The sequence below is a fragment of the Lissotriton vulgaris genome, unplaced genomic scaffold (assembly GCF_964263255.1).
Source record: "Lissotriton vulgaris unplaced genomic scaffold, aLisVul1.2 SCAFFOLD_2305, whole genome shotgun sequence".
NCBI classification, from domain to species: domain Eukaryota; kingdom Metazoa; phylum Chordata; class Amphibia; order Caudata; family Salamandridae; genus Lissotriton; species Lissotriton vulgaris.
Window position 1 is genome coordinate 232,853 of NW_028246212.1, and position 27,971 is coordinate 260,823.

Here is a 27,971-nt window from a genome sequence, read left to right on the forward strand (position 1 = left end):
ATCTGCCCAGGCCCTCTTGCCAACCCCTGCTGCTCACTGACAAATAGTTGTGTTCGGGCGGGGCGGGGTTTGCTATCTGGGGAGGGTTGGGCACAGGGCCTGGTTTGAGGCCTGACATTGCAGCCAACCTCCCACTGTTCATGGCTAAAGCCTGCACATAGCTCAGGATGGCTGCCTGCCGAATGTTAGGTTCAGGGAAACCTTGGATGTTGTATATGATAAAAAAAAACATACAATTCACTGGAAAGGGGTTAAAGTGAAGTTAGGTTTGATATAGTCTTAACACCTTACTGCAGTGGTCTTCAAACTTTTTAATGCTGCCCCCCAACTCCGTGAAAAAATAAAATTCATTAGGGCCCCCCCTCAGAACTTTTCACAATTATTCTATTAAATTGGTAATGTTTAAATACGTTTTGACTTATTTGAACACAAGGTATATTTAAACATTGCAGTTACAATCTGTTACCGTTTCGAAAAAGCAAGTGAATACCTATTTGCTAAACATACTATTCTGGTCAGGCAGACATTACTGAAGTGTCAAAGTATTCACAGTGTAAGAAATGGCAGTGGTGGTTTTGAAGAATATTTGGAGTCCCTTCCCTTTTGACACATACTCTCAGCTAGGATATGAATGACAAAAGATGTTAGTGATGACTTATTACAGAGTGGCTTACTGACGCTCAACACCTGCTTGAAACAAAGGATTGTTATTAGCATGATGCTGCTTTTAGCCAGAGCCTGACGCCCCCTGGGATCACTTGAGGCCCCCCAGTTTGAAGACCCCAGTCCTACTGTATGTAAAAAAAAAAACTGAGAAATTCTCCTAAAAAATGCAAATTAAAAACTGAAAAAAACACTGAAATTCATAAGTAATGGTTAGGAGCACACTCCATAACCTGCACAGCCGCCATGTAAACCACTATTCTCACACCAATTGCAATGCTCATTGCAGTCACTTGCCTTATACATACTAGAGTCACTCCTTTCCCTTCGGGAATCTATTAACTGTCCCTTAATGCACTTTGGTAATTCTGTGCTTGATCTTCTGTGTTTGCAGCTCTGAGGATGAGGTGGACGTGCTTCTACATGGCACACCTGATCAGAAGAGGAAGCTGATCCGGGAATGTCTGACGGGTGAGAGTGAATCTTCCAGTGATGATGAGTTTGAGAAAGAGATGGCGGCAGAGCTAAATTCCACCATGAAGGCTCTGGAGGGTAGCTGGAAGCCTCCAGGCACAGGTGAGTGTGCATTGACTTGATCAGCTGTAGTGAAGGTGCTACACAGAAGTTGGTAGTAACTCTGTATTAGCGACTAGGTATGTAGTCACACCGGCTGCTGGGCTCCTCAACTGACCTCCTCCCAGCAGTGCAGACCCCGTCCCCATGCAGACCAACATTGTGACCCAAACAATTTATACAGCATCGATTTACACCACCAGGTTCTGCAAATACCCCACACTACCCACCCGCCCCCCTTACAAACGAACAAAAACAAAATAACATTGAACATACAATTGAAGGTTGCATATACCATTGAAGCACTACATGTCCTTTCGAGAATGCTACAGCATTAAGAGTACCTATACCAAACCATGACTTAATCACACACATAATCATCCAGTGCAACACGTCGCTTAGTGACTCTTCTCGACCTTCTAGTAGCATCCTCACTCTTTTCCCCAGTATTCCCAACTATACTTCCTTCAGAAACGACCTCCTTCATTTTTCAATCCTTCTTTGTAATTTCATCAGCACGGTTTCCTGTGACTAGACCATTAGTTTATTTTTTATTTTTTGGGAGTTTTATTTGGCGCGACCTCGACCCGAAGGTATCGGAGCGCTTTACATGAGCACCAGTTGCGTTACACACGGACACATTTTTTTTGTTAGGCACAGGGAGATAGAGTGATTTGCCAAGAATCACAAGATGTTGAGAGTCCCTGCTTAGACTCGAACCCTGTTCTCCAGCTTCGAGGTTGACCTCTCTAGCCGTTAGGCCACATCCTACCACTTGTCCCCTCCAGACTTTCTTGATTCGTATGCTCTCCTACATTAGGCTCTAACTCTAATCATTTGTTGCTCCCGTTGTTAACTTGTCCTTGTCCACACAGTGCTACCCTTTTAAGATTCCAGCATTTCCCATTTTTCAGTCTCACAGAATTTTTTATTACCTCCAGAATACGTCGAAGTTCAAAAAATGTACTCGTATTTTTTAAAACTATTCCAGGTTTTTGAATACTCACCCATTGTCCTACCTTAAGATCATTGTGTTTTGTGTTGTACTTTGCATCATAATATTTTTTATATTTGTCGTGTTGTTGTAAAAGATTGTTTCTAACTTTTAACAGTGACCAACATTTCATTACCTAGTGTGTTGAACCATAGAGAATTCCATTTCGATCTGGGTTCCTTCCCCTCATAAGTTCAAAAGGAGACAATTTTGTTGCTTCAACCTCCGTGACTCTGTATGACCACATAGTTTTAAAAACATGAATTTCCCAGGGAATATTATTTCTGCATGCCAGTTGAATGTCCTCCTTTCATGACCTCTTTCAATACTTCATTGTATCGCTCCACCATACCATTTCAACTGGGATTGTACAATGAGGTTGTTCTATGTATAATTCCACACTTACTCAAATACGGTTTCATCAGATCTGAAGTGAGTTGCATCCCATTGTCACTAATAATAGTAGCGGGAGTACCTTCATTTAGGAAAATTTCAATGGAACAATTTAAAACAGTATCAGTGTCTAATTTCTTAATGATTTTCGCAACAAGCCACCTAGAAAACACATCCATAATAGAAAATATGTACTTTTTAGGTCTCGCCTGTCGATGCGCATCGAGCAAGCGAGACTATGGTGGCTTATCCACTCTTTATCCAACTTGCAAGGAATCGTGGCGATTCCTTGCAGTGCACGAGAAATTTAAGCTCAATGCGCATGCGCATTGAGCTTAAAAGCGCGTGCACATGCCCCCAGCCGCCTGCCTTGCCTACTCTCCCAGCTGGTGCCGCTCCACCCCCTGCGGCATCAAAGGCTTTCACGGCCGGCCGGCCATGCTTTCAGTTTCACGACCGGCCGGCCGTGTGAAGTGCATTTCAAAGCCCGCTCTCCCTGCTCCGCCCCCTGCTCCGGCCGAGACGCATTTCTCCTCCCTCCTCCCCCCTCCTGGGTCAGGTTACCCTGCTTTCTCTTTCTTCTTTGTTTGGTAGTTTGTTTATTTTACCCAAGTGACTTTGCGCTATTGCAAACACGAAGCATGGTTGGGCTTGCAAACACGAAGCATGGTTGAGCATGTACTTTTATTTGTTTTACGGGTTGATCGTTCGAACATTATTCATTGTTTATTTTTACTAGTAACACCTATGAAAAACTCTGCGGCTTTTGAGATCAACACTTGAACCTCAAAGACACAGGAACCAGAAACGCTCTGTGCACATGGCTTGTGTCCTGCCCATCTCTTGGCGTGTCCCTCCGCTGCCTTCGTCGCCGCCTCCCCGGGCACCGCCTGAATGGAATGGGTGGGCGCAGGTTGTGCATCGCCCTGAGAAGTGGGCAGCTGTGCTGGCGATTCCTCGAGCTATGCCAGCGAGGAGCAGTGCCGACACAGGTCCGACATTGCTGGAAATGTGACCATAAACTTCCTTAACCGTGACCTTGTAAGTAGAGGGTGGTGTCAAATGTTGCTTCAATACCCTACATTAAAGTTAGCCCCGGGTGAAACCGTGTGAAATTGGCGTCACGTGAATAGAATTTTATGGGTGCAGCTTTTTGTAGAACGGGCTCCTCAGCACAGTAGTTGGAGGAGACAATGCTTGGTGGAAACAGTGACGTCATTGCTGCGGGGCTCCTAACTCTACAGTCTCCAGCTGGCTCACGAGTATGGTCGCTTTTCGCCAGAATTGAGCCATTTCTCCGAACTTGTGCCACGATTCCCCCTCGACCGTGTGTTCATTACAAAGAAGTGTTGCCAGAAAGGAACCTTTGGGTTCCACAAACTTATTCCAATCAAGTATTTCTAGAGGAATGGAACAGTGTACCAGACGCTGGAGCAGAGGGCTTTCTGTGGTGTGGGGTGAAAGGAAACTTGCAAATACACGCGCTGGTCACTCAGGGCCCCGTGTACAGGCTTTGCATCTGAAGCACGTATCGGGAGAATCCCTGCACTTTACCTTCAAGTGCCTGAATTCGGTCTCTCACCCCCTCACCCTCCACCCTCAATCACCCTCAACCCCTCACCCTCACACCCTCAACCCTTCACCCTCAACCTCTCACTCACCCTCACTCACCCTCAACACCTCAGCCTCACCCTCACTCACCCTCACCCTCACTCACCCTCAACCCCTCACCCTCACTCACCCTCACCCTCACTCACCCTCAACTCCTCACCCTCACTTACCCTCACTCACCCTCACCCTCACTCACCCTCACCCACACTCACCCTCACTCACCCTCAACCCCTCATCCTCACTCACCCTCAACCCCTCACCCTCACCCTCAAACCTTCACCCTCAACCCCTCACTCACCCTCACTCTCACTCACCCTCACTCAGCCTCAACTACTCCCCCTCACCCTCAACCCCTCACCCTAACTCACCCTCACCTCACTCGCCCTCAACACCTCACTCGCCCTCAACACCTCACTCGCCCTCAACACCTCACTCGCCCTCAACACCTCACTCGCCCTCAACACCTCACTCGCCCTCAACACCTCACTCGCCCTCAACACCTCACTCGCCCTCAACACCTCACTCGCCCTCAACACCTCACTCGCCCTCAACACCTCACTCGCCCTCAACACCTCACTCGCCCTCAACACCTCACTCGCCCTCAACACCTCACTCGCCCTCAACACCTCACTCGCCCTCAACACCTCACTCGCCCTCAACACCTCACTCGCCCTCAACACCTCACTCGCCCTCAACACCTCACTCGCCCTCAACACCTCACTCGCCCTCAACACCTCACTCGCCCTCAACACCTCACTCGCCCTCAACACCTCACTCGCCCTCAACACCTCACTCGCCCTCAACACCTCACTCGCCCTCAACACCTCACTCGCCCTCAACACCTCACTCGCCCTCAACACCTCACTCGCCCTCAACACCTCACTCGCCCTCAACACCTCACTCGCCCTCAACACCTCACTCGCCCTCAACACCTCACTCGCCCTCAACACCTCACTCGCCCTCAACACCTCACTCGCCCTCAACACCTCACTCGCCCTCAACACCTCACTCGCCCTCAACACCTCACTCGCCCTCAACACCTCACTCGCCCTCAACACCTCACTCGCCCTCAACACCTCACTCGCCCTCAACACCTCACTCGCCCTCAACACCTCACTCGCCCTCAACACCTCACTCGCCCTCAACACCTCACTCGCCCTCAACACCTCACTCGCCCTCAACACCTCACTCGCCCTCAACACCTCACTCGCCCTCAACACCTCACTCGCCCTCAACACCTCACTCGCCCTCAACACCTCACTCGCCCTCAACACCTCACTCGCCCTCAACACCTCACTCGCCCTCAACCCCTCACTCGCCCTCAACCCCTCACTCGCCCTCAACCCCTCACTCGCCCTCAACCCCTCACTCGCCCTCAACCCCTCACTCGCCCTCAACCCCTCACCCTCAACCCCTCACTCACCCTCACTCTCACTCTCACTCTCACTCACCCTCAACCCCTCACCCTCACTCACCCTCACTCACCCTCAACCCCTCACCCTCACTCACCCTCAACCCCTCACCCTCACACAGTGCAATAGGTCTCAGACCATTTCAGTTAGAGCTTTTAGAAATGTTTATGGCTTTTTTTATTTGTAATTCTTTAGCATTGGCTACAGGAAACAAAAATGCTAAACATTTACAAAAAAAACCCATAAACAATTCTAAAAGCACTAACTCTAATGGTGCGAGACCTATTGCATTTCCAATGCTTGTTAGAATTTCCTACTGGTCCCATAATGTCCACCTCTCCCACAGGGATTTGGGACATATAAAGTCACCCATAGGGGGCCTAAATGTCTTGAGAGTTTTGTCTGCAGACATGCATATGCCGCACTCACTACTCTCACCAGTTCAGTGTCACTTTTCACTTTTCACACTTTTCACATTCGTCTTTGTCTTAATGATCCCTAAATGCTCTTCGTGACACAGGGACGTTTTTTTTCTTAAGGATTCAGGGGGAACAATTACTTCTCCTCTCACGATATTCCGGACATTGCATGTTAACACATTTCTTCCCTCCCAGAATGCTCGAAGTTCTTTCAGCTCTACTTTTGGTGACCAACCCATACTTATGCACTCTGTCACCTTCTTTAGTGTTGAGTCCTTGTTGTATTCAACATCACATTCCTCCTTTGTAAAAGCAACCATTCCATTGCCCCATACCCATGCAACCTGGACGTCATCCAACAGTTTTATCTTGGTTTTCTGAAATCTGAATAGGCAGCTGTGATAGAAATCGGCCACCTCATTCTTTTTTCCAGGTAAATACTCCATTCTTTAAATGAAATCTAGTAATCTCAGTGAAATTCTGGCCAACCTTGAGGAAACATAGTTGTCAGTACTGTAACCAAAGGCTTATTGTCACACTTGATCGTAACCTCTCTTCCCTAAATAAATGAACGAAAATGTTCTAGAGCCCAGAACATGCCAGCGCCTTTCAATGATTACTTTTCTTCAGCTGCTGATAATGATTTTGAAGCATAAGCTGATTCTTTCGTTACCATGTTTATTGTAGTGGGATAAAACAGCCACTGTGGAAGCCAATCTGATTGACAATCTTGTGACCTGAAAACATCCCACATGTGAAATAAAAGCTGTGTAATTCTTACTATTCTCACACAGATTCGTTTGGTGGTACACTTGGGGTAAATCTATGGTGGAAAAGAACTCCATGCCCCTAGTTTTAGTCACCATCTCATTCATTTTGGGTTACGGAAATTGGTCCACCAAAATATTAGCATTTAGATGGCATAGATCAGTACATAATCTGATATTTTTATTAGCTTTCCTTACAACCACTAACTGAGCTATCCACACCATGACCCAATCGATTCTATCACACCGTTCTTAACTAATCATCCTAATTCTTTTTCTACCTCTTCCCTTATAGATATGGGAACATTCCTGAGTTTATGTATTTTGGGAGAAGCAATCTCCTTAAACTATTTTGTGTTTGAATCCTTCTATCTCCCCAATACTTCTGGCAAAAACTTTAGGAAATACATCACCCATTCTTTTCCCTAAAACCTCTCCCTCATCAAGCACCAATACTTGTTCTAGTCCATTGGGATATAAAATGATGTTAAGATTCCTCTGACCCTCCATCCCAGGACTGAAGGACCTTTCTTGGAACATACTCTTTACCCAATGCCTTCCTGTTCTTGGATCTAAGAATTAGATTTGTGTAACCTAACATCTCTATGGTTTCACCATTGTAAGTCTCAACTGCAATGTCTGTTTCATGAAGATTGGAATCTAATTTTCCTCTAATTTATCTTTCCATACTGCCTCATTCATGATAGTAAATGGTGAAGCCGAGGCTGCAGCATTACGAATATCTACTCCATCACCCCCCTCCCATTTTCATAAAACACATTGGTTTACATTTGTCGTTCCCATTTTCAGTGTTTAGAACTACTTTCTCTCTTGTTTTCATAACACCTGAATTAGCATCATCTTCAATCGAGTAAGCTTTTACACCTTCCTCAAGACATTTTAATTGATCTTTTCTTAACATTTTAGTTTTACACACACAAGCCAAATGCCCCATTTTTCCACAATTGCTGCACTTCTGTGTCCTAAGGAGTGTAGTAGTAATCCATTTTTTCTTTCTGCAGAAAGTTTGTTGGTATGCTCAATTAGCGAAATATAATTGAAAAAATATTCGTTCCACTGTAACCGTTGAACTGGTGGATCCCCTGAAATACACAGGAATTCTTTAGGTGGATTCAAATTAATATTCAGGGCAAGAGTTGCCATTGTTAGAGAGGTTTTACTTATGAAACCAAGCAAACACTGAACTTTTCGGCAAAAAACAATAAAAACTGTACAGTAAGTAAATTACATTGAATTACATTAAATAGTATGACAACGCTATGCTGTGCAAAACAGTAAAAGAAGGAGCAAAAATGTTGCTGGACCGCATATATGTGACAAAAATCAGCATACAAATACAGGGATGTACTGAAAAATACTGTATCATGCTGTGCGAATCAGCGAACTTGCTGTCAGGAGGACTGAGAAGAATGCTGAAACGTATGCTGTGCAAATCAGCGAAATACTATTACTGCACACTTTTAAGTGGGCTAATAATTTGCTGTGGGTAGCTGGGCAAATAAAGAGAAGGAACATTAGCCTGCTGTGTGAATCTGCAAAATCTACCGCACATATACTGTGCAAATCAGTGAAAGGTAATATGCACAAATGCTGCCCCAATTAAGCTGTGTGAATCAGCGTGTGAAAGTACAGCCACAGGTTCGCACACAACACCTTGAGAAGGCTTAAAAACAGCCTGCATTGAAAAACCACAAGGAAATGCACTCAGAGGAGAAGTAGTAAATTGCTGCCCCAATTAAGCTGTGCAAATCCGCATGTGGAACTCGGCATCGCACAGAATAGTAAATACATGCCTTAGGAGCAACACTCGTAGAAAGTGGTTGCCGGCAACAAGCGGTAACCTTGAAGACCGATCAGGCAAAAGCTTGCAGTACAGAGTAGCCAATTAGGTGCTAGGCAACGCATAAGCCTAGCGTTTTAACGTGCTTCGGGGTGCACAGTATTTTACAGCCAAAACAGTAATTAACAGAGGAAAACGAGGTTTCCCTTCTTTACATGACCACGTGTATCCGGGCCGCGTCTGGCCGGAAAGAGGAAATCTAACGTTGGCGCCTCCGCAGCAACGCAGTTCAAAATCGAGATGAAGCACGTAGGATGGAGCCGGAATCACAGCACGCATAGTATTTGCCACCTAGTCGCTAAATCGTTGCCACAAAAGTGTAGTAAAACGCTACACAGAAGTAAGTAGTAACACTTTATTAGCGACTAGGCATGTAGTAGGACTGGCTGCTGGGCTCCTTAACTGACCTCCCAGCAGTGTGCACCCCGTCTTCAAGGAGATCTACATTGTGACCCAAACATTCTACACAACGTCGCATGATGCCAGAAGGTTCTGCAAATAGCCCTCTGAGTACTGGGGAGCAGATGATGTTTTGGCAGGCCTTTTCAATTTCAAGTGTTGGACCATGACCACCTATCTGATAGTCGGAATTGTTAATGTCCTGTACATGTCATCATCCCCACTTCCTCATGGAAGTCCACCACAGGCCTCTGTTAGCTTTCCGAGACTGGCTTCAAAGCATGGTCCTTAAACAACATTCTACTTCAGTACTGGCTTGGCCATGAATGGACACCACACACTTCTCTGATATGCTCAAAAACTACAACAGCATCTCCTCAACCAAACCCATGGGTAACTTTTTGTTGAAAAATGTGTGAACTGTAACTTCATTGGACTGTCAGTAAAATATCTGAATGTGCTACGAAAAGTATATGAGCACCGTAACTTCTGTGCACGGTGTAATGGACCACCTTGGTATGAGAAATTGGAGAGAGTGATTTTGTAACTGGTTCTTATAACTTTTTGATAGTATATTAGAAGCTAATCTGCAGTTTAATAATTGTGAAAAGCAAACCTGGAACAATAGTCATATCAACGAACCCATAAAAAAGTTTGATGGTTGTTATAAGTTTTCTCGATTCTTGGTGGCATATCTTGGCCATTGGGTGACGGCTTCAACCTGCAACACTTTGCCAGAAAAGCTTTGGAGTGGTTGTTGGGTATTAGACTTTTGTGTTATTTCTTTAGGTAAGCCTAACTCACTGTTTGTGGCCTCTTGGCACTAAGGATGGGTAAATGGGCCAACGTTTTTAATAAGGGCAATGATCACATAGAAACGCTTTGATAGCCTCCCTGAATGGCAAAGTACAGCCTTATAGTGGCTACTTGAACTGTGAAAGCTCTGCCCGTCATGAGTGCCTGATTTTACACCTTAATATAAAGAACATAGTTGGTTTTCCATAATTTTCTCAATAAAGGCTTGGTCAATGTAATGAAAGGGTATATGAAGTGAGTGTGCCAGCGGCATAGGCATAGTTGGCAAAACTAAAGCCCTAGATTGTCACTCAAATGAGTCGGATGAAGGGCTAGCATTGACCCTCACTAACTGCCCCTACGCAGTTTGTTTGCCTTTGACAAGAAGGGATTGTTTGATTAGTTACATATTAAAAAGAGCCACCCTAGTACAGGACAAGGTCTCAGCTCATGCTGAGATGGATTAGGAAGTTTAACTAAGCAATTGTTTACGGCTGCAGTTGGATCTAAATGCATCTACCCCAACACTGCTGCCTTCACATTCCTTCCTGAGATAGGCACCAGAATGGACTCTACCATAGTCGGGCTAAAAGCTACCACTGTACACCTGTACCAGGCTCACCATGTGGAGGGTGGCAGCCATGACAAAGCCCAGAATAGACTGTACCATGAGCAGAGCCACCCGTAAAGACTACAACAAGCAGGGTTGAAGCCACCAGAATAGTTTGGACCACAAGCAGGGCAGAACCAACCTCCATACCAACTGTACCATGACCTGGTGAAAATATAAGTTTCAGTCCTGGTGAGAGGTGTTGTAATACTGAAGTTCTTGAAAAACAAACAACCTGTTAGTCAATCGGGTGCTGTTAATTCCTTGACTGTGTTGTCCTGATCATTAATAACAATGATTCCATTAACGCACCCACATGATTTACAGTGGTAATACTTCTTTAATAACATTTGCACCGTCTTTGATGAATCGTGTTCTTGTGATCAATAAAAGTTGTAAGTTATGACTTTGAGTTTGATGTTTAAATTCCTTGCAAGCTTTTCCTAACACATGTTGACTCAGTGGTTTTAGATTCATATATATGTTCCAAAGGCATACCAATGAGGTGCATGTTTCTCAGAGCCACAGCAAACGTTAATCCTCTTCATAAACTGGTGTTACCTCTTAATGTTTTGTGAGACAACGTCCCTCCATTCATTGACAGGTTGAGTGGACGGTGTCATTGTCGGCACATAGAAGAACCCACCCCTCCCTTTCATTGACAGGTTGAGTGGACTGTGTCATTGGTGATGCATAGGAGGACCAACCCCCAGTCCGAGAAAGGGATGGTTGCCGTGACCATTGGGAACGTGAAATCATCCACAAATTTTGCTGATCTGTTTCCCATTTCATTAATCAGAGTACGGCTGGGACATCTCACTGCTCTGCCCAGAGCTGATTAACATCAGAGAGGTCCTGTGCTGTGTGAAACTGGGTCAAGTCCTACTGCTTCTAAAGAAACCAGGAGTTTACCCAGAGGACATGAACAGCAACCACCCAGTTACAAACCTCTCATTCCAACCAAAAGGTCTAGAACAGCTTGTTGCTACTGAACTGAAGGAGCACATTGAGAAGCACAGCCTTCTAGACAACTTCCAGCTGGGCTTCAGACAGAGTTACAGCACAGAAGCATCCGTTCTTCAAATAGTTGACGATGCCCTGCACCTCCGGGATGAGGGCGACTGTTGCCTACTCATACTGTTGGGTTTTTCCTCTGCCTTTAACGCTGTGATATTTAAAAAAAACTGGGGCTGCCCACAATATAATCACCTGGAACCAGGGGCAAATAACATACATGCAACAAGGATTACATGTGGAGAAACGATGAACAATTTTAGAACACGTTCAAATTAGGTATTCAATTAATGAGAAGAGACACGAACATTGCAAGTATCCAACATTTACTGCTATATAAAAAGGTTTTCGGTTTTGTGATCATAACAAGTACGCAATTGCAGTGTGTACAAAAACCTGTATGGCAATGGAACCAAAAGAATAGACAATTGATGATACTGCATAAACATTTGATTATAAGTCAGCCAATGAATGAGTCAACGTAAGTTCCATTTGCCATATGTGTCGAAGGCATTTCGACCCAAACCGTGTAATGGGCCATCATTGGGACTGTAGAAACGTATGCGAAGCAGTGAGCCATGCACTATCCAAAAATGAGAATACATATGGTTAGGGGATATCTTGCTAAAACTGTGTCTCGTTGACAAACACAAAATCCTGATTAACTCTCGAGAAAGAATGAGTATAGACGATCCAGTATTGAGAAAGTTTGCCTGCTATTTAGATAGTGGATATGAACAAACCAAATTAGACCAGACCATCAGCATCCGGAGAGGGTATGCAGACTTCAGGCCACATTCTTTCTACCGACTGACATTTTGCTGCCTGCACTGCAGCGCATAATTAAATAGTGCTACAGTTGTAGGTTGCAAAATGGCTGTCAACTAGTTGGCAAGAGGCGCCCCCAATTAAAATATAAAAGAAAACAGCAATCACAGGCGTCTAGAGAGAGTTGGTGTTTGCAACGCGGTGGAATATTCGCACAGCCTCAGGGAGTATCTCGGGGCTCCATTGTCTCTTCCTTACTCTTCAGTCTGCGCATAGAACCTCGCTAACCACCATCCTAAAACAGTCAAACATCTCATATATTCCCTGTGGATTAAAAGCGATTCCCATGGCAAAATGTACTTGACCACTCTTCCCGGGCCTGAACCTTTTTCATCCGAGACTCGCTGTTTATGTTCTTGGAACAACTATGATCCCACGCTTTGGTATTTTTACGACTTCTGTGTGTTTTATTTTATTTATCCTATGCTTGCTCTCTATATTGTGTCTTGCTATTCATTTGGTATAATCATTTTCGTTCATTGTAAAGCGCTCTTCTATCCGCAAGGATCTTGTTCGCGCTCCATAAAACCTTCTAAATAAATAAATGCCACAACTCTAGACAATATCCCTTATTCTAACTAAATCACTCAGCCCCACCCTCTTCAACGTCTACATGAGCCCTCTCGCAGCCATCGCTCGCCAACACAACCTCAACATCATCTCCTACGCCGACGACACCCAGCTGATCCTCTCCCTCACCAACGACCCCGCCACCGCCAACCTCCAGGAAGGAATGAAAGACGTCGCAGAATGGATGAAGATTAGCCTGTCTGAAACGGAACTCAGACAAGACAGAAGTCCTCATCCTCGGGCCATCTCCTTCGGCCTGGGACGACTCCTGGTGGCCCCCTGCCCTGGGCACCGCACCCAAGCCAAGGGACCACGCACGCAACATGGGCTTCATCCTGGACTCCTCCCTCACGATGACAAGCAAGTCAACGCCGTCTCGTCATCCTGCTTCAACACCCTGCGCATGCTCCGAAAGATCTTCCAATGGATCCCCACCGAAACCAGGAAGATGGTCACCCAGGCCCTCGTCACCAGCCGTCTGGACTACGGGAACACCCTCTACGCTGGAACCACAGCCAAACTCCAGAAAAGACTCCAGCGCACTCAGAACGCCTCTGCTCGACTCATCCTGGACATCCCTCGCCACAGCCACATCTCTGCCCACCTGAAAGACCTGCACTGGCTCCCCGTCAGCAAGAGGATCATGTTCAGACTCCTCACCCACGCACACAAGGCTCTCCACGACACGGGCCCAAAGTTCCTCAACAGCCGCCTCCCATTCTACACACCCACCCGCCAGCTCCGATCCGCCAGCCTCGCCCTCGCCTCCGTCCCACGAATTCGCAAATCCACCGTCGGAGGAAGATCCTTCTCCTACCTGGCAGCCAAGACATGGAACTCCCTCCCCACCCACCTACGGCTGACCCTGGACCATCTCTCCTGTAGGAAACGACTCAAGACCTGGCTGTACGAGCAATACCGCCCCCCGCAGCACCTTGAGACCCTATGGGTGAGTAGCGTGCTCTACAAATTTTGTTGATTTGATTTGCCTACACCAAAGCCTGCTGTTTGCAAATCCCCTGAAACTAACCCCTTGCAAGACAGAATTCCTCCTCTGGACCCCTACCCGCCCCCCAATGCATCTACGTAGATCCAAGTATGGCTAACATCATTAAACATGCCTGACTGCAACCCCAGTGATTACTTTGGGGTCAACCTCAAGAGGAGCCTGAATCTTCATGCTCACGTGAGTTACATAACTGAGTGCCAAGCCAATCGAAGTCCTGAAATACATTAAATCTTTCATTCTGGACTTAGGCCTTAAACAGATAGTGGAAACCCTAGTCATCGCTAGGCTGGGCTACGACAATGCCCTCCTTATGGACATTCCCAATAAGGACCTGGCTCCTGTAAAGGCAATCCTATGCTCCATGACATGTCGGGGACAAAGAGTTTGTCACATGTCCTCAATGCTCATCGCCCTTAAATGGCTACCTGTCATCTTAACATTTGCTTCCTTTACACTCAAAGCCCTGCATAAGAGTACTCCAGAATATCTAAGTAAGAAACTCAAACCATCAGGTTGTTGCCGTGCCACACATTGTTCAAACTCTCTCCTGCTAGAACCATTAAGATTCATGAAACAAAAGACTGGTTCCTGCTCCTGCTTGGGGAGCGCTCCTTAAATATGGAACACCCCTCCCCCCCCCCCCCCCCCCCCCCATGAGATTCAGTCCATCCCCTTGTTTGAATCTTTCAAAAGAGATCTGGAAGCCCTTTTGTCCCATACATATCTTATGATCTTAACATCTGAAATCCCTGTTGCTCTAGAAATACTTTATAAAGTAAGCCCTATCCTTTTTGCTTCCTTGTGAGCTGAATCTTCCCCATCTTTATTCGCTCCCCAACTGATGTTCATTGATCTCTCTCAAAGACTGCTGTTTTCCTTTGATCGAACCTCTTACCCCCTCCTTATCCATTGGATAAGGTATTTCTCCTGTAGACCACCATGGAGATATGCTACACTTGACCCTGCTCGACCCTTAATGAGCTTTTGGAATAGTATTTATAGCTAATTACCCTAGTGATTTTTGTGGCCACTGTTATGTTAGCCATTATGTTAGTCTCTCTTGCTGTTCTATCCGCTCTTTTTTTGTTTGTAACTTGTACAGTCCTATTGTAAGGTGCTCTGTTGCCCTTGTGCAAAAGTGTGTGCTATAGAAAGCTCCAAAATAAATAAAATAAACTGTGCCCTCATGCTACCTGCCTCACCAGATCACCTAATTGGGTAGTACGAGTGCCCTCCCAGCCTTACCTATATTGAACCTCTAAAATAAATCCAGGTGTGAAGACCACGTGCTCCTGTCTTAACTCCGGTCAACTGCTTGTGTGTGGTGCGAAACATCCATTACTACGAAGGCTTGAGTACGAGAAGCCTTCACAACGAATCCGAAGTACGAGGGAGTCATTACAACTCAAGCTTTATCAACGAAACTGCAATTACAACGAATGGCATTACTACAAAATATAATGTGTTGCCCTACAGGCCCTTCAGCTAGGGTCACATCTCTTTCCAGATCCCCACCTAAACTGTTCGCAAATACTTGAAAATCAATAAAAAAAAGTGAAGTTTGAACACAAATGACTATGAAAAAGGGTCTGATAACTTGCATTAGGTGTCAAGTGGGCAAATTACCTCTATCGACGTGCTGGCAGGGACGGTGACTCGAAGCTTCTGCTTGTTTGAATGTCCTCCATCGGAAATATTCCAGCCCACGTGACGTGATTTGAGGCAGATGGCATATCTGAATGCCGGCAAGAGGAGCATGTGGGCCTTCAGAATAATAACTGACGAGGAGGAGGACAAACAATAAAAGATATTTACAATCAGGAAGCACGGAAAAGAAATGATAAAGAAAATGGTAGGACTACAGCTTTAACGCGTAAACAAGGATACTGTGTTTGACATTTATTAACACTTTAAATATGGGAAATATTAAAGTTTTAGAAATTATATGTCCGATTACTAAAACAGCTTACAATGTTAACTTATAATTGGCTTTTAACTGTATGTATAGGAATACGATAGGTGGACTTTGGTTCGAGATTACAGTAGTTTACATGAACCCTATGAGGTGAGATGATGGCTTTCGTTATGTAAACATGCGTGGTAATAGTACCGTTGTTCTGCCGCTGTAGAAGCCTTCACTGTAAAGGCTTTCGTTGTTGTAACATACATTCGTGTGCGGTGGAATGGGCACCTCCATCAGCTTTGCCAATGCTGGGCCAAGCCTTATTTGCACTAACACTGCTTTCTGTTCTTCCTACAGGGGCTTCTTCTGAGGCTGGGCCAGGATCTGGAGCAGGGCTGACCGAAGGTGGGCAGCCTCAATTCTACGATGAGGTTTATTTTGACTCCGACTCGGAGGATGAAGAACAAGGTAAATATATCTGAAGGTTGTGATAGGTATGTTTCAGCAAAGCTAGTGCTAACACAGATGAGCTCACATGGATTTACAGATCTTGCAGAAATGTGATTGGGACTATAGAAGTGGTAATGTATTGAGAATATATAATAAGCGACAATCTTTCTATCGTGCAGGATTGTACTTCTCATTGTTGAACCCATTGCACACTGAATTTTCTCACACTCCTCTGTTTCACCGTGGCCCGTTCAGCACGAGTTCTCACCTCGATCATAGTTGGTATTGATAGTAGTGATGACTTAAGTGAAAACTCAATTTCGTAAATTGAGATTTCCACTTCCCTCTGCTAATAGATTCAGTTCTGCTGCCTGACCTAGTGGACCTACTCTAATTATCTTGCCCAAAGGCCCTGGATTCCAAGCGTCACTGCTGGCACCAGAAGTAAAATCAACTGCTTGTCGTACTGATTCCGCCAGTTGGGTGTTCCTATTTAACGTTCTCTTCTACAGGTCCTTATTGGTGGTATTCTCGCTCAGGTCTTGTGCTCCTCCTCTGATTTCTACTCTTAACCTGGACTTTGAAATCATATTTTTTAATGTTGGCATCATTTGTTACTTAGGCTTGTTAATAAAATCCAGCTGAAGCAACATAATGGTTATGATCCAAACTTTACAACCACTGAAATTTGATAGTTATGGTGAGATTTGCAGCTGTAACATTCCCTTCGCATCCTTCAGATCGTATCACAAAGACTGCACTGGGGATACCACATATCGCATCTCTATTTACAACATCGATGGCGTCAGAGAAGCTGTACAAATTCACTGGATTCACACTTTGGATTCACACTTTGGAACTCACCTTTGATGTCCGGGGTTGCAGTTTTGGGTATATTCAGGTCAGCTGTGCTTGGAGCTGACCAGATATGGCTTGACATTATTTCCAATGGGTCTTAGGGTTGCTGACCAAGATATTGAAAGAGTGGGTTAGGACCACAGATACTGATTGTACAGTGATGCAAGAGGTGGGTTAGTGTACATAATAGTGACATAAGAGAACATTTATGTCCATGTGAGTTTGTCAAGGTACAGGGGCCGTGGCAGACATACTTTGGGATTGGTTGAAAAACATTTTTAGACTGTTTCAGGATCCTACCCCTAGGTAGTCATGAATGAGACTGCTGGGCATTATCCTTTTATTACTCATAACATTTCATACAAATGCATGTGTTACGACGTGAGTCCCTGCTCAGATGAGACTGGGTTCACTGTTGTATTTGAGTAAGAGGAAGAAAGAAGAGTAGCACACGTAACTGCTGCAGATCCAACAATCCTCCACGGATTCTCTCGCCTCCCGCCCCCCACCTCAGATTCCAGACCATTGACAGGGTACTGGCTGTACTCCAGAATAGCAACGACCGCAGGTGAGAGAACAAGAAGGACCTAAAATTAGGCTGCATGAATTTTCTTCTAGTGCTCTCCTTCTTTTCACTCCAGAGATGATCTGTTGGTGCATGAATCGAGCTTTAGCCAGGTCATGCAGCCGAGCCCAGCACCTACTTCCACTTCTCCACTGGACTCCACTTTTGTATTGACCTTTGCCATGTGGGTGCAGCAGATACATTCTTTGCAATCTTATGCAAAAATACGGCCAGTTTTAGATCCCCTCTGGACTCTCTGGCCAAGTACAGGCTCTGTACCAGTTTACCAACTTGAGACAGGAAACTTGGTGAACTGTAGCCCTCAAATACCCTTCGCATTACATGAAGATGGTGCTTTCTGCCTAAGGATCAGTCCTGTGAGATTTACACGATTATTTGTTAGAATTGCTAAACTCCTTTCTCCATGAATAATGGATTCATACACAAATCCACACTATAGATGTTTATTCATTTTATGTTTTTTTAGGACAGATATTAAGGTGCTTTACATAAACCCAAACAGTTTACATGGGTATGTCCAGGATCACCAAGAAATAAGAGGAGGGGAGAGAGGTGGGAGGTGCAAGGGTCAGTAGAATGGAACATGCTGAGATAAACAACATTTAGAAGCTGATTACAAGTCATGTCTCTTCACGTATGGCAGTAAGAAACGAGTTCGGTCAAAAGTGGTGTTCTGTGTGGGCTGCTGAGATGCTTGTTTAATCACCATACAATTAAGATTTGAAGAGGTAAGTCTTCAGACATTCCTGGAAAGTTAGGATGTCTTGGCTGCATGTTAGGTTAGAGCAGAGGTCTTCAAACTTTTTGATGCCGAGACCCCCTTGTGAAACTTTTTTGGGGTAAGGACCCCCTTCCGACAAAGGTTTCTAGAAACGGGTACTCCTCATCATCATCTTTTAACAACCATAAATGCGCCTGTTAGACCTCATCACATCCATCCATCATTCATCCACCCACACTTTCACACATACATCCATCCTTTCATCCTTCCATCCATCCATCCTTCATCCATCCACCCTTTTATCTCTCCATCCATACATCCATCCTTTACCCATCCACCCTTCCATCCATCCACCCATCATTCATCCATGCAACCTTTTATCCATCCATACATCCACCCACCCTTTCATCCTCCCATCCATACATCCATCCACCCTTTCATCCATACATCCATCCACCCACCCTTTCATCCATCCATCCATCCATCCACCCATCATTCATCCCCCCACCTTTTCACACATCCATCCATGCATCATTCATCCATGGAACCTTTTATCCATCCATACATCCATCCATCCTTCAACAGTCCACCCTTTCATCCTTCCATCCATCCATCCTTCATCCGTCCACCCTTTCATCCTTACATCCATACATCTATCATTCATCCATCTATCCTTCACCCATCCACCCTTTCATCCTTACATCCGTACATCCATCCTTCATCCGTCCACCCTTTCATCATTACCTCCATACATCTATCCTTCATCCATCTATCCTTCACCCATCCACCCTTTCATCCTTCCATCCATACATCCATCCTTCATAAATCCACCCTTTCATCCATCCATCCACCCTTTCATCCATCCATCCATTCATCATTCATCCACCCACCTTTTCACATATCCATCCATCCTTCATCCTTACATCCATCCATCCACTCATCATTCATCCACCCACCTTTTCTGTGCCTCTCTCATGAAGGGGGGGGGGGTTAGTATCTCTCTGTCTTCTTCCTTCTGGGGGACGTGTCACAGGACCCACAGATCCAGGCGCGCAATATCCATTGACCTCAAAGGGCTATACTACAGCCTGCTCCTCCAGCCCCCCTCCGCCCACCACTTCCCCTCCTCCCCCAGCTCGAAACGGCTTCAGGGACACACACACAGCCACACCCGAGTACTTGACAGGTCTTTAACAGACCTTTTACTTGTTAATGAGGCTTTGATGTTTTTCACACCTCGGTGTGAATTAGGCCTCCACCATGAGCACCCTCGATCAGCCCAAGCCAGGAACTGCAGTCTCACAGAATCTGCGACCCCCTTCCAAGGACTCCACGACCCCCCTGGGGGTCGCGCCCCACAGATTGAAGACCCCTGGGTTAGAGGTTGGGAGTTCCAAAAATGGGTGCCGCTCCAGAAAAGGATTGTTTCAGTGCTAAACAGACTTGAATTTAGGGGTTCCTAAAGTTAAGGAGTTCTTATTTCTAGATACTTATTCCTCTGGCCAGTGTTAGGAGGTTGCTAAGGATTTAGGTCTGTTGAAGTGTAAGGCTTTGAAGGTGATGCAGCTTAACTGGAACTTGATTTGCGCATCAAGAGGTAGCCATTTGAAGTCTCTCAGAATCAGGCAATCTGGCTGAATATTTTTTTCCTCCGAGATAAGTCTTGCTGTGAAATGAAAGGTGGATTTGAGTGGAGCCAATGTTGATATGGCAATTCCTGCTAGCACGGCATTGCCTGGGATGATGAAGGTGAATCTTGAGGTAGTCAAAGCTGCTAGTCTTAGCTAGCTGTAGGAGAGAAGATGTTTGATTTTCTGAAGATGGTTGTAGTAAAGTGCGTTATTGTGTGGTGTGGTTATGCGACTTCACCATGTATTGTCACAATCTTCTTCAGGTCCAGGTAGGTTTCTTTCAGAAACCCTTAAGTTCAGTACTGGGTAGTTGTGGCACAGAGCAGTCAGGCTTAGTCAAAAGAACAAGTGTAACACATTTAGCAGTACCAAAACAACATGTAAGTAAGAAACGGAACACAATCAAAATTCACTACCAATTTATAAAAATAGCGTGTATTTCTATCTTAAATTAGATGCCAAAACAACAAAAATCTTTCAAGGGGAGATGCGAGTTTTAAATGTAAGTAAATTCTTTTAAGTTCCAATAAGTCTTTGTAATTGGCGTCGTGGTACCGGAGACAACGGACTGGTACTACAACTCCTCTCTTGGACTGGCCACAACAGGTCAGACGCCAGTCGCAGAAACCTCTTGGGTCCAGGGAGACAGTTACTTGTCAGGCACAGCTGTTTCCGAGTCCTCACTGAAGATTTCACCAGGATCGCGGTTCCAGTCGAGACTTGGTCCTGATGCTGGTAACGATAGGTGCTGAGAACATGCTAAGGCTGCTGAAGATGCTGGAGCTGTGGAAGAGATGTGGTGAGTGTTTCTGGGACCACACCGGGCTCCACAAACGAAAGGGGTTGATTCTGGTCTAACATCTCGATCTCACATGATGCCCCAGTGAAGTCCAGTTGTCTAGCCAATGGAACAATGGTTCCCACAAGGTTACTCTTCCCACTTTACTTCACTTACTAGGGGTTTGGTCCTTAAACAACCAGGATACCCCTCTCGACCCAAAACCAAGATGGCGCAAGCCTTCTTCCCCTGGGAGGAGCTCTGGGCACACCCCTGGGTGTGTACCCAGCATAATTGAGCCACACCTCCTTGAAAACTGGTTCGGTAACAGGGTTTCCCCCTCTGGAGAAGATGCCAGCCAGTCTGCCTACACAGAAGAGCGGAAAGCCGAATGTGTGATCGTCATTTGCTTCACTGATGTGGTAGCCTTTTTGAAGCTGTATCATCTGTGGCCACCGCCCAGTAGTAATCCTGTTGGAGGAGGCCACACCACCTGCCCGTAGCTATTCTCCTTTGCCCCTGTTCCTGAGAGTTCTTCACACTTTCAGGGGAGCAGCATGTTGTCTCTGGTGACAAACGTTGCAGATAAACCAAAAAAGCTACTGGAGGTTTGGTGACTTTCTAAAGTCACCTTGCTATTAAAAGTTACTTTAAATCCGATCTCATCAATGAGTTTTAGTTAGTGTAATTTGAACCTGGTTTAATATCTTTGGTGGCCACAATTAGAAGTTAGCGCTTAGCGCAGTGGCTAATGAACCTACCTCCATGTTAGCCAATAGGACCATCTGCCTTGTTACAGTGAAAACAGCAATTTTGTGTTTTTACTGTTGGGGCATGGTAAACACCGAAGGATCATGGCGTTCTTTTTAATATTAAGCACCCTGCCTGATGGGATACTAAGAACTGCCTTAGGGGTGGCTTACTAATATTAACAGACATTGGCTAACCCAGCAGGGCTCGCCTACGAGAGCTATTGGCTTAGGCAGTGTTTTGTAGCCATGCTGTACAGCAGCGCGTATGCTCTGTAGTGTGGCCAAAACTAATTTTGAAAAGCATTACAAAGCAGCCAGGGCCAATGTGCTTTTTTTTTTAATAAAGTGCAACAGTGGTGAAGGCATCATAATAATTTTTTTATTACGATGTTAGCCGAGCTGCACAGCCGCCACATTACTATGCAGCATGGGTACAAATTTATTTATTTATTTATTTGCAGTTTTATATAGCGCGAACTTGACCCACAACCGAATCTGGTATCAGAGCGCTTTACATAGCACGAGTTACGTTACATGAGGACACATTCATTTTTGTTAGGCACGGGGAGATTAGGTGATTTGACCAGAATCACAGGATGTTTAGCGTTGTTACTGAGACTCAAACACAGTTCCCCAGGTCCGAGGTCGAGCGCCCTAGCCGTTAGGCCAGAGTCTGCACTGCCCGCGCTGCACAGCAGCCGCATTACTATACAGCATGGGTACAAATCATTGCCAGAGTCGGCACTGCCTGTGCTGCACAGCAGCCACCTTACTATACGGCAAGGTTACAAATCATTACCAGAGTCGGCACTGCCTGTGCTGCACAGCAGCCACATTACTATACAGCATGGGTGCAAATCATTGCCAGAGTCGGCACTGCCCGCGCTGCATAGCAGCCACATTACTATACAGCATGGGTACAAATCATTGCCAGAGTCGGCACTGCCTGTGCTGCACAGCAGCCACCTTACTATACGGCAAGGTTACAAATCATTACCAGAGTCGGCACTGCCTGTGCTGCACAGCAGCCACATTACTATACAGCATGGGTACAAATCATTGCCAGAGTCGGCACTGCCTGTGCTGCACAGCAGCCACCTTACTATACAGCATGGGTACAAATCATTGCCAGAGTCGGCACTGCCCGCGCTGCATAGCAGCCACATTACTATACAGCATGGGTGCAAATCATTGCCAGAGTCGGCACTGCCCGCGCTGCATAGCAGCCACATTACTATACAGCATGGGTACAAATCATTGCCAGAGTCGGCACTGCCTGTGCTGCACAGCAGCCACCTTACTATACGGCAAGGTTACAAATCATTACCAGAGTCGGCACTGCCTGTGCTGCACAGCAGCCACATTACTATACAGCATGGGTACAAATCATTGCCAGAGTCGGCACTGCCTGTGCTGCACAGCAGCCACCTTACTATACAGCATGGGTACAAATCATTGCCAGAGTCGGCACTGCCCGCGCTGCACAGCCGCCACATTACTATACATCATGGTTGCAAATCATTGCCAGAGTCGGCACTGCCTGTGCTGCACAGCAGCCGCATTACTATACAGCATGGGTGCAAATCATTACCAGAGTCGGCACTGCCCGCGCTGCACAGCAGCCACATTACTATACAGCATGGGTACAAATCATTGCCAGAGTCGGCACTGCCTGTGCTGCACAGCAGCCACCTTACTATACAGCATGGGTACAAATCATTACCAGAGTCGGCACTGCCTGTGCTGCACAGCAGCCACATTACTATACAGCATGGGTACAAATCATTGCCAGAGTCGGCACTGCCTGTGCTGCACAGCAGCCACCTTACTATACAGCATGGGTACAAATCATTGCCAGAGTCGGCACTGCCCGCGCTGCATAGCAGCCACATTACTATACAGCATGGGTGCAAATCATTGCCAGAGTCGGCACTGCCCGCGCTGCATAGCAGCCACATTACTATACAGCATGGGTACAAATCATTGCCAGAGTCGGCACTGCCTGTGCTGCACAGCAGCCACCTTACTATACGGCAAGGTTACAAATCATTACCAGAGTCGGCACTGCCTGTGCTGCACAGCAGCCACATTACTATACAGCATGGGTACAAATCATTGCCAGAGTCGGCACTGCCTGTGCTGCACAGCAGCCACATTACTATACAGCATGGGTACAAATCATTGCCAGAGTCGGCACTGCCTGTGCTGCACAGCAGCCACCTTACTATACAGCATGGGTACAAATCATTGCCAGAGTCGGCACTGCCCGCGCTGCATAGCAGCCACATTACTATACAGCATGGGTGCAAATCATTGCCAGAGTCGGCACTGCCCGCGCTGCACAGCCGCCACATTACTATACAGCATGGGTACAAATCATTGCCAGAGTCGGCACTGCCTGTGCTGCACAGCAGCCACCTTACTATACGGCAAGGTTACAAATCATTACCAGAGTCGGCACTGCCTGTGCTGCACAGCAGCCACATTACTATACAGCATGGGTACAAATCATTGCCAGAGTCGGCACTGCCTGTGCTGCACAGCAGCCACCTTACTATACGGCAAGGTTACAAATCATTACCAGAGTCGGCACTGCCTGTGCTGCACAGCAGCCACATTACTATACAGCATGGGTACAAATCATTGCCAGAGTCGGCACTGCCTGTGCTGCACAGCAGCCACCTTACTATACAGCATGGGTACAAATCATTGCCAGAGTCGGCACTGCCCGCGCTGCATAGCAGCCACATTACTATACAGCATGGGTGCAAATCATTGCCAGAGTCGGCACTGCCCGCGCTGCATAGCAGCCACATTACTATACAGCATGGGTACAAATCATTGCCAGAGTCGGCACTGCCTGTGCTGCACAGCAGCCACCTTACTATACGGCAAGGTTACAAATCATTACCAGAGTCGGCACTGCCTGTGCTGCACAGCAGCCACATTACTATACAGCATGGGTGCAAATCATTGCCAGAGTCGGCACTGCCCGCGCTGCATAGCAGCCACATTACTATACAGCATGGGTACAAATCATTGCCAGAGTCGGCACTGCCTGTGCTGCACAGCAGCCACCTTACTATACGGCAAGGTTACAAATCATTACCAGAGTCGGCACTGCCTGTGCTGCACAGCAGCCACATTACTATACAGCATGGGTGCAAATCATTGCCAGAGTCGGCACTGCCCGCGCTGCATAGCAGCCACATTACTATACAGCATGGGTACAAATCATTGCCAGAGTCGGCACTGCCTGTGCTGCACAGCAGCCACATTACTATACAGCATGGGTGCAAATCATTGCCAGAGTCGGCACTGCCCGCGCTGCATAGCAGCCACATTACTATACAGCATGGGTACAAATCATTGCCAGAGTCGGCACTGCCCGCGCTGCATAGCAGCCACATTACTATACAGCATGGGTACAAATCATTGCCAGAGTCGGCACTGCCCGCGCTGCATAGCAGCCACATTACTATACAGCATGGGTACAAATCATTGCCAGAGTCGGCACTGCCTGTGCTGCACAGCAGCCACCTTACTATACGGCAAGGTTACAAATCATTACCAGAGTCGGCACTGCCTGTGCTGCACAGCAGCCACATTACTATACAGCATGGGTACAAATCATTGCCAGAGTCGGCACTGCCTGTGCTGCACAGCAGCCACCTTACTATACAGCATGGGTACAAATCATTGCCAGAGTCGGCACTGCCCGCGCTGCATAGCAGCCACATTACTATACAGCATGGGTGCAAATCATTGCCAGAGTCGGCACTGCCCGCGCTGCATAGCAGCCACATTACTATACAGCATGGGTACAAATCATTGCCAGAGTCGGCACTGCCTGTGCTGCACAGCAGCCACCTTACTATACGGCAAGGTTACAAATCATTACCAGAGTCGGCACTGCCTGTGCTGCACAGCAGCCACATTACTATACAGCATGGGTGCAAATCATTGCCAGAGTCGGCACTGCCCGCGCTGCACAGCAGCCACCTTACTATACGGCAAGGTTACAAATCATTACCAGAGTCGGCACTGCCTGTGCTGCACAGCAGCCACATTACTATACAGCATGGGTGCAAATCATTGCCAGAGTCGGCACTGCCCGCGCTGCATAGCAGCCACATTACTATACAGCATGGGTGCAAATCATTGCCAGAGTCGGCACTGTTCTCGCTGCACAGCAGCCACATTACTATACAGCATGGGTACAAATCATTGCCAGAGTCGGCACTGCCCGCGCTGCACAGCAGCCACATTACTATACAGCATGGGTGCAAATCATTGCCAGAGTCGGCACTGCCCGCGCTGCACAGTAGCCACATTACTATACAGCATGGGTACAAATCATTGCCAGAGTCGGCACTGCCCGCGCTGCACAGCAGCCACCTTACTATACAGCATGGGTACAAATCATTGCCAGAGTCGGCACTGCCCGCGCTGCACAGTAGCCACATTACTATACAGCATGGGTACAAATCATTGCCAGAGTCGGCACTGCCCGCGCTGCACAGCAGCCACCTTACTATACAGCATGGGTACAAATCATTGCCAGAGTCGGCACTGCCCGCGCTGCACAGTAGCCACATTACTATACAGCATGGTTGCAAATCATTGCCAAACTGCAATGCCCATGCTATACAGAATGAACAAAAGGCAATGTCAGAGCCAATGGTCTCAAAGGCGAGCCCTGTTGGCTTTGCCTATGCTAATTCGGTCTCAACATAAAACCCCTTTGATTCTGAGCAAATCAGTCGATCTCCCCATGCGTGAAAAAGAGTGGAAAAGGATATTTGACAAAAATGCTATCAGATAATAAAAGCAATTGCACCCTTGTCTTAGTGGAAATATATTTGGAAGCAGAGAATATGTTGTCAGAAAAAAAGCATGTAACATCTGTTGCCACATGAAATATCCATTTCAAAGAAGTAAAAGGCGTCTTTGACGTGCGTGTGGCATAGTAAAACATAGCTACAAAAGGCAAGACGTTAGACGAGAAGGGCAATGAAGAAGAAGAAAATGAAAGCAGTGCCTCAAAGCACGAACAGCATAAAGAGCACAATCAAGCAGAAGGAGGCAGTACTTTCTCCATGCTCCATCCAAAAGAAGAGGAAGTGAAGCCAGCATGGGCTGGCTAGTTAGAAGACAGAAAATAAGAGTGGCTGCGAAGCCAGCAAATGTTGAACAATGGGTGGGCTGCAAGCCCCTTGTACACAATATCTCTTGCAAGCAAGAGCGCACGTATTGCATGCGCTGTTGCAGGCGAGACCTAAAGAGGAAGGTATTGGCCTAATGAACAGGTTCATTTTGCCATGTAGAGTTGGCAGGCTTAAGTTGCCCGACCAGGATGCAGTGGCAGGCCTAGATTTATTATTTCAGTGTTTCACAGCAGTGGTGGAACAATTCAGTGTTGCAGTCCACTGGTGACTTTTAACTTACTAGCCCTGGGTACCTCTTATACCATATACTAAGGATTTACAAGTGAGTTAAAGAAGCCAATTGGATATTCGCTAATTGTGCACGTACTTTGGTAGTCAAAGCACATGCAGTGGGGGCGGGACAGCAGGACCCAGTGCACTACAGAGTTGAAAATTCTGCAGCGTCTGTCCAAACATATACTCACTGTACTATCCGACATCCCCGTTGATCCTGCGCAACACTGTCTGGTTTCCCACTATGTGCAATAGCTATATACAAATATTCCACAAGGTGAAACTTTACAAACAGTCAAAGAACTTCTAGGACAACGGGTTCAGAAGGATATGACTAAAAAGATGCAGTGGCAGTGAACCTCTAAAACTGGATAGCAAGATGCTGTGAACATTTGTAAAAATGAGGCTGCATGCTGCTGTGCTCTGGAAATCAGGTTTGTAATTAACCACTGGCCGATGCAATGCAAGGGAAGGTGGGGGGGAGGGGGGTGTATGGGGGGGGGGGGGACAGTGGTATAGCAATCGGCCTGTGGTGGAAAGAAGAGAGATCACCTGTCTGGGGGATCTTAAACTTCCCTGACCTCCCATTAGTCATCCTGAAGCTGTAACTTCCCCTCTGCATCTTAGCCCTTGCTGCCCTTTGTTTATTCTTTGCATTGGTCACAATTAGGTGCACAATCATTTTTCTCTGCACTTTTGTTCTTTCGCTTCTCCTGTTTTTTTTAAATTTTATTTGAAATAATTCTTTATTGGCGTTCTAGATATTGACATTTCTGAAAATATATGACAATCGCCTCGAGCCGTCCCACTGCAAAAAACGCATTAGAATCATAACATGGCAAACAGTTTCACACTATCTCAACACAACACTTTTGTACCCATCACCCAAACCTCCTATTGCTTCTCTTCTGTTTGAATGTTCTGTTCTGTTCT

The 27,971-nt window shown here is 46.4% G+C and overlaps 1 protein-coding gene across 1 annotated transcript in view; it reads left to right on the top strand.

Moving 5' to 3' along the window:
* Positions 1-27,971, top strand: part of EAPP (E2F associated phosphoprotein) — a 66,119-nt gene that overhangs the window by 23,390 nt on the left and 14,758 nt on the right. The window contains exons 2-3 of the mRNA XM_086949296.1: positions 1,058-1,239; positions 16,179-16,289. Coding sequence (XP_086805422.1) covers positions 1,058-1,239; positions 16,179-16,289 — 293 coding nt within the window. The remainder of the gene's footprint in view (positions 1-1,057; positions 1,240-16,178; positions 16,290-27,971) is intronic.